Source organism: Pavona decussata, unplaced genomic scaffold, assembly GCF_977016875.1.
Source record: "Pavona decussata unplaced genomic scaffold, jaPavDecu1.1 SCAFFOLD_274, whole genome shotgun sequence".
NCBI lineage: Eukaryota > Metazoa > Cnidaria > Anthozoa > Scleractinia > Agariciidae > Pavona > Pavona decussata.
Genome location: NW_028145676.1, coordinates 125,001 through 132,500, shown reverse-complemented (window position 1 = coordinate 132,500; position 7,500 = coordinate 125,001). Strand labels below are relative to the sequence as shown.

The 7,500-nt window shown below is 35.9% G+C and overlaps 2 protein-coding genes across 3 annotated transcripts in view; one reads left to right on the top strand and one right to left on the bottom strand.

Moving 5' to 3' along the window:
- Window positions 1-5,606, bottom strand: part of LOC146455412 (phosphatidylinositol 3,4,5-trisphosphate 5-phosphatase 2-like) — a 46,027-nt gene extending 40,421 nt beyond the window's left edge. Inside the window, exons 1-6 of the mRNA XM_085094319.1 lie at window positions 5,327-5,606; window positions 3,913-3,979; window positions 2,428-2,572; window positions 1,204-1,309; window positions 779-919; window positions 89-161 (exon numbers count right to left, since the gene is read on the bottom strand). Of these exons, the coding sequence (XP_084950445.1) occupies window positions 89-161; window positions 779-919; window positions 1,204-1,309; window positions 2,428-2,572; window positions 3,913-3,979; window positions 5,327-5,460 (666 nt within the window). The 5' untranslated portion in view covers window positions 5,461-5,606. The remainder of the gene's footprint in view (window positions 1-88; window positions 162-778; window positions 920-1,203; window positions 1,310-2,427; window positions 2,573-3,912; window positions 3,980-5,326) is intronic.
- Window positions 5,607-5,691: 85 nt separating this feature from the next.
- Window positions 5,692-7,500, top strand: part of LOC146455411 (E3 ubiquitin-protein ligase TRIP12-like) — a 62,343-nt gene continuing 60,534 nt past the window's right edge. For both annotated transcript variants that reach the window (XM_085094315.1, XM_085094314.1), the window contains exons 1-2: window positions 5,692-5,831; window positions 5,933-5,995. In XM_085094315.1, coding sequence (XP_084950441.1) covers window positions 5,946-5,995 — 50 coding nt within the window. In that variant the 5' untranslated portion in view covers window positions 5,692-5,831; window positions 5,933-5,945. The remainder of the gene's footprint in view (window positions 5,832-5,932; window positions 5,996-7,500) is intronic.

Genomic DNA, 7,500 nt, shown 5'->3' with positions numbered 1-7,500 from the left:
CAAGGATGCCCATATTAGTCTATAGCAAAATCTGATTTGCCCATTGAGTATAAGCAGCAATGTAAAGCAGAGAGACAATAAAAATTACCAGCTTTGTCTGATTTCCAACACTGAACACACTCTGAAGCGTATTGACTCTTGATAAGAACAACTGAAGTTCTCTAAAGAATGAATAAAAAATTCTTGTTCAATACACTGACACTTTTCATCCACCTTGCCATTTCCATCCTTGCCTGGTAACTTGATCACCCCTTCTTTAGGGGGACATGCAAGTCACCAACAATTAAAAAAAAAAAAAAAAGATGAGAGGTTTTGACCCATACAGTATTTCAGGCCCCAGGTACATTTTTCTACATTTGTAGGTACATACTAATCTGTATTGCAGGTATTCTTTGATGTTAGAACATTTTGTTTCCATGAAAATCTACAAAGTTGTCCTTTTGGATTCTACTACAACAGGACTTTATTAATAATTAAATAAGCCGTTTTAGCTGTGGAGATTTAGTATGCCTGTCACTCAAGCAGTTGCAAGTGTTAAGCCTGAACAAAATTCATGTTTGAATAAAGTAGATGGCTACCTGTTGAAAGCAACCAGTTGTCCATGAAAAGAATTGCTATGCTATGCAAAGAAATGCTAAGCAAAATAGATGGCATTTTCAGACCAACTTACTGAAACATCACAGGGAACTGGGTGATGTGGCTGCAGAACATTTTGAGTTAAAAATCTAATAAACATACCAATAACAACACAGACAGACACACACAAATAGAATCTTACGTTATGAGACTAGTTGATGTTGAAGCCAGCAGAGTCTGCATTCCTTCCAACACAGATCCTCCATTCCGTACCGTGTCCATGTCACTCTTTAACCCATCTCCAAGATACAAGCCAAGTGCCGTAATAAAGGCTTTATCAGACCTGCACATAAAACAGAAACAAAATGGAAGCTTGGTGGAGCCAGGAAAGTAACACAACCCTTACACCAAAATGTGATGTAAGGTTTGTCATTTAATGAAACAGTCCTGTTTTCTCTAGAGTTGAAAAAAGGTTGCTGTTGGTCCAGTCAAAATTAAGGTACACGTACATAAGTCAAGGACTTGGTAGAACAGAGCATACATACCATGCCAACTTACAATTACTATGTTGGACTAAAAGATACTAAAAGGGTAAAATCTTAAAAAAAAATTATAGTAACAGTGTACCTCTCTGATTCCAGCTGCTCAACATTACTCTTGATCTGAGGAAAATCATAATCATTTTCAACCGGTTTGCCATCTGTCTGATCATCCACGTCATCATCTTCATCATCTTGAATAAAAAAGAAAAAGTGATATTAATTTTACATGTATTTCATGACATTTTCATTAAATCATTGTTATACACTGCTGTCACAATCTCAATTTAGATTGGCTACAAGCTAATTCCAACTGGCACTGCTTTTGCTACATCACTTCCACAGAGTATATCTCTTACATATTTACAGTCAATCCACATCACGCATGACCGGTATTTTTAACAGTCAACCCAGGTCACGTGTGAACAGTATTTCCTAGAATGAAATGAACATTCAAATTTCTCTTTGTAATGTCCGACGTGTGAATGGAATGTTGGACATTTCTCTGGAAATCGTTTCGAAAACCACGCATTAACTGAATTCAAAATACTTGGGAAACAATTGTTATTCTTGAAATATTCAATTTTGCAATGTAAAGAAAAATTCATGGCTTTATACCGTCAATAAGCTAGGGAAATTTATACGGGAACTCTGAAATCTCGTTGGCGATTTTCAAAACTGACATGTAAATTTCAAAACTCTGTGCAAATGTCAAAAATATCGTTAACGCGTGACGTGGGTTGACTGTAAATTTGAACCGAGTTTTGAAATTTACACGTCAGTTTTGAACATTGCTAACAAGATTTCAGAGTTCCCGTAGCAATTTCCCAAGTTCATTGACAGTACAAAGCTCTGAATTTTTCTTTACATTACTAACAGCATTTAGTATTTTAAGAATAACAATAATTGTTTCCCAAGCATTTTGAATCTTTTTTGCAGTTAATGTGTCTTTTAAGAAAGATTTCCAGAGAAATGTTCAACTTTCCATTCAAATGTCAGACACTACAAAGAGGAATTCAAATGTTTATTTTATTCTCAGAAAAACTGCGCATCATGTGACGTGGATTGACTGTAAAAGTGACCTCATTTTGCAGACAATAGTTTCACTACAAGGTGAGATCACCTAACAAGCCAACCAGCAGTTTAATTGATTTTGTCATGGCGGAATCCAAATCAAGTCTTATCAATAGCAGATTTGGAATTCATGCCAAGTGTGAATAATCAACACACAAAAAACACCAATTTAAGAGCAGAGACAAAGTCAGCTCTCAAATTTTTTTTTACCACTCTTTGAGCAAAAAGCAAGTTTTACCTGTTTCATCATCTGCAATACTATTTCGGTGTTGCTCTGCTACAGGCAGCCTCAGCTCACAAGGTAGACCTTGGTTTGCTTGGCTGTAAAAGGTGACCAGATGTTCCAGTTTACTGAAGTCTTTAGCTTCCACACCAGGAACGGCCTGTATATTATATTAATTATTTTAATGTTACAAATAAAACCAATATATTACAAAGTTCTGAAATTAAAAATGTACAGGTATTAAGCTCCTCCAAAAGAAGGCCTCCCTACCCCACTCCCTCACTCAAATCTCACATGAAGACATATAATAATTTATGTAGCTCACCTAAATGTAAGGCAATGGACTTAAAGGTTACCAATTAGTGTTTCAATCCATTTTAATTTACTCCCAGGCCTAACCAATTCAACTTTGAAATATAAAACCCCCTTTCAAGGATAATAGAGACTCATGAAAATGTAAAATGTACATACAGTGTATGTGAGTAGAATTCTTTATTTTTTGCTTGATCAGATCTTCATGTTGCTCTTGTATAAAAATTCCTTTAGTTATTAATTGTTCTTCCCTGCATTGATATGTGTATAAAAGTGTCCAATTTCCCCTCTGGTTGGGTACAATACCATGCAAGACTGGATATTGGTGATAGTTGGAATGTGACATCAATACAAGAATGCTGGTCTTGCAAAAATGTTTCTCAATAATTGCTCAGTTGTTTTTCATGTGCAGAGGAAGAAAACTGTGTGGAGGATTTATATGAATGAAACAACTGAGGAACAGAGAAACCGCAAGACTAAGCATCCCTGTATTGACAGCACAGCCCTATTATTCCTAGTCTCCCATCTTGTATGGTATTTGCGATGAACTTCGTCAACTCCCCAAGAGAGCTTTCAAAAAACATATCAATGACGTGTTATTCTCGTTATTAGAGGCTGAGGATGATTATGCTGAATCGCCCATACTGATAGCGAACTATCGGACAGACACACAGTTTAATTTATAAAGTATACTGAAAATCTTTTTAGTTTAGTTTTGCCGCTAAATTTACTTGTTACAAGTGGTTGATTTTGTAAATGTTATTTATTTATGTTTGTATATGTTATTTATTTACGTAATTTATCACTGACTGCTGTACCCCTTATCTCTGCCCGTCATTGACTTAGGTACCTGCTATTTGCCGGCGGAAATGGACCATATTTTAATAACAGTTGTTGATAATAATTGTGTCTAAAGTGTAAAGTGTATTATACCTAACCAGAAGTGAAATTTGATGATACGCCTCAAAGGCATGGAAGAAAAATTTGTAAAGATTTTTTTTAAAAGAAAAAAAGAATGACTGGGGGTTAGGAGAAGAGGGGAATAACTGTGGTCAACCCTTAAATCCCCCCCCCCCCCCCAACCCCTTCTCCTCTGGTAAAACCCCAGGTTCGAGAATTCAAAAACGCCCATACTGAATGGCATTAAAAAATTTCTTTAAAATAATAAAATAATGTTGATAAACTAACCTGCATGTAGAACTTGCCATAACTCCCGCTTCGCAAGATTCTATAATGGTGAATTCTTCCCTCATGTCTATCGATTTACAAAAATCTTATGAATTGAAGACTGTTTCAGTTACATGTAAGTTAGCCACTTAATTCAATACAGGTGAGGAGATATAACAAACAAAAATAACCTAAAGTGACAAGATCTGGTTCTATATTTGTATTACACTGCTTTCATCAATAGGCTGATAGCAATTTACGTCATGGCGGCCATGTTGGTGGTTAGGTACAATAAGATTTTTCTCCTATGGATTTTTATGCAAACTGTGTGTCTGAGCAAATTTTCTCTTGTTTTGGCACCAACATGGCAGCAATGCAATCTACCTATAGCTACAGTGTATGCTAATTAACCAACAACCATGCAGTTGACTATCATAGCCCATGCCAGTAGCTGGGAATGGCATTTGTGGCCTAAAGGTAAAAAAAAAAAAAAAGAAAAGAAAAGAAAAGAAAAGAAAAAGCAATGCTACCTATAGTTTCTACAAAGAGCGTTTCAAACATGATAATCATTCTCAGTGTATGCCAAGTAAGTTGGAACAAAGTCAAAGAAACTTGGATTAACAGACTATTTGCATGTGATGCAATTTCTGAAACATTCAGTGAATTGAAGGTATCTGGCTACAGATTTTACTGATCAAACTTGAGGCCTCTAGATAACAAACTGAAATTTTCCACATATTTTGACTGTTAATTTTCCAGCAGACTTTACAAAAGAATGCATGAAAACTTGATAATTTATTATAAATGATTACCCACTTTCCACCAAACCCACAAATTGACAGCATTTGATAAATTGGCAATGGTTGATCTCTACTGGTAACATAGATAATGGTAAACCACAAACTGAAAACAGATTGTATATAATTAATAAATCTGTGATTTCCAATGTCAATTTCTAAATTCGATTGACAATCAATATTAATCGAGCAACTACATGTATGCTTGGTTTTCGCACAACAAACATTTTATGGTTAAGGTAATTAAGCTTAATTTAATGCAACTGTAACAGAAAGATGAAATTAAAAGCACTAATTATTAATTGTTAGTCTTAAATTAAAATAGATTTTTCCCTGTTTGTGCGACTGGTTCGAAAGTAAATGCAAACGAATTTCTTCTTGACGCCTCAAGTACTCATCAAGATATCAACACAAATACTGATTACTATGATTATAAGTGGACAACAGTCAACTTGAGGCCCTTAAAACTTATCTCCTATGTCATGATCAGCGCAAGAGGTTTTGGAATTATTTTTTAAAAGCTTTCACCCTGCACGCTTGAGTTGCAATGACCTTCTGTAAACTAATATAGTGGTCATTCGCACACAACACAAGCAACGGTCCACCTACAACATTAAATTCTCATTAATCATACTTACAGAAGGCACAAGACGTGTGCATTGGAAACGCTTTCACTGTCTCTAATGATGAAAGCACCATCCTTGCCCGAGCTAAGAAGCAGCTCTTCAGCACGAAGCCTGCTAATACTCGGATGATGCCACGGAAATGACATAAGAAAGCCTACTAGCGAACTATACAAGACATGGTGATATTGGCAAGCTGAATAATAATAAAAAAATTAACCGTGCAAATTACCACAACAAGAAGTATACTACTTCCTTCTGATTCTATTTCAGGCATTCGGGCATCGAAACGAGTTCTTTCCCAGGGTTCAAATCGCAGCTGATGTACATTTTCATGATGTCATATACAAGGTGGTCTCCGCCACGTGAGTAAACCGCTGATCAGACAGATATCGCTGTTGTCATCTTGTCCAGTTTTGTATTTCATCAGGAAAGGCGAGAAAGGAATTTCTTTTGCGGTCGCTTTTGGACAGTTTTGGCGAAGAAAACCACTCATAAACAAGGGAACACAAACAGTCAGGTATTTCCGCGTGTGATGTATGTAGTTTCGATGGCAATTTCTTTCGCTTTCATGCATTGCGTCTCATTCGCTTTCCAATCTTTTCATCGTCGCCTCTTCAGGGTTCTTACATGGATGGATGATTGCTCCGAACAAGAAGGCCAAGGGGTAACCCGTACTAAAAGGTACACTTCTTTTCGTCTGTTAGCAGTTTTGTATAGAGTTTATTGGTGTCGTTAGAAAGAGATTTCGGGCTTCAAGTAAAAGTAGATTGGAGTCAACAGATGTACGTATACATGTCTTCATTGTGGCCCTTTGAGCCCGCAATATGGCTGTCGATTTCGACCTTCCGACATTTCATTTTCGTCGGTGCGACAGTAGCGTGCATTGTGGATAACGGTAAATGACATTTGATGAAGGTTTTTATTATTATAGCCGCGTTCTAGGTTCCCTGAGTGACAAAACGACTTATATTAGAGTTACCAAGTTCTGCATACGTTTACCAAACAAAGGAATCTTGGCAGCTAAAGCTTTGCGTTTCACCAGAACGTGGAATAATTAGTGGGTTGCTGTGATAATTATCATAGGTAATTACACTGATCAGGGGGTATTATGCTTACGCTTTGCAATAATTCAGATTTCCCATCAAGGAAATTTAGATTATAGTTTATTTCCTCAAGCAATAATGTGCTGTTGTTGCATACTGTTGCCATTCTCTTGCTTTGAAGTCTCTACTGTGGCTTTGTTATTGTGACACAAAAGCAAACATGTCTACTGATTGGGGATTCTTTCAAGTGTTAGCCATCAAGCTCTTGTGGGCCACTAAGAAAATCTGCAAAAGAAGCAAATTGCTTTGAATGGTTTCCAATATACAACTCTATTAGAATGATTTGTAGAACATCTCTTTACAAAAAGCTAATACAACAGTTATTAACATTTGCAATAATTAAAGAGTAAATAAATAAAACAAATTATGGACTTTAGTTTAAAACATTTAACTACATATAATGCCCAACAACTATAGTGAGCAAAAACACCTTGTATTCACAGCTGTAGGGCTTGAAAATAACAGCTGGAAGAATGGGAGACTTTTTACAAACTATGCATTTTTGTGTCATTTATATTGTTAGTATCGGATTAATTAGTTATTTTAGTGTTGATTATTTGTCATAACATGCACATGGAAATGTCCGGTGCTTGTACATGTATATGTATCCATTCTCTGTTCATTCTGAGTTTTCCTATTGAGCTTGATCTGTGACTGCTCGCAGAATGTTTGCCTAGTGTTGAACTGAACTAAACTAGACTGAGCACTTTATTTAAACACGATGGAGTATTCAGCAAAGCTGCTGGGTCATGTATCTACAGATAAAATAAAAGTAAATAGAAATTAAGTATTAACATCAAATCACAAACCTAGAAATATGTTTAAACGATATGCTATATACATTTAAAACTGTGGCTTCAAATTCCGAATAATATATACAATCATCGTCTTTATACTTAATTAAAGCGGCAATCGGATCAAAATTTATTTTTCTAATGTCAAATTTTGATAGCAGACGTTTAAATTGGTTTAAGTCATTTGCCGCTGATTCTTTGCTGGATAGGGTGTTCCAAGCTATCGCTCCTCTACATTTGATGGAGTTCCTCATAATATTTGTCTCTGGGCTCTGGAGAACAATATTAT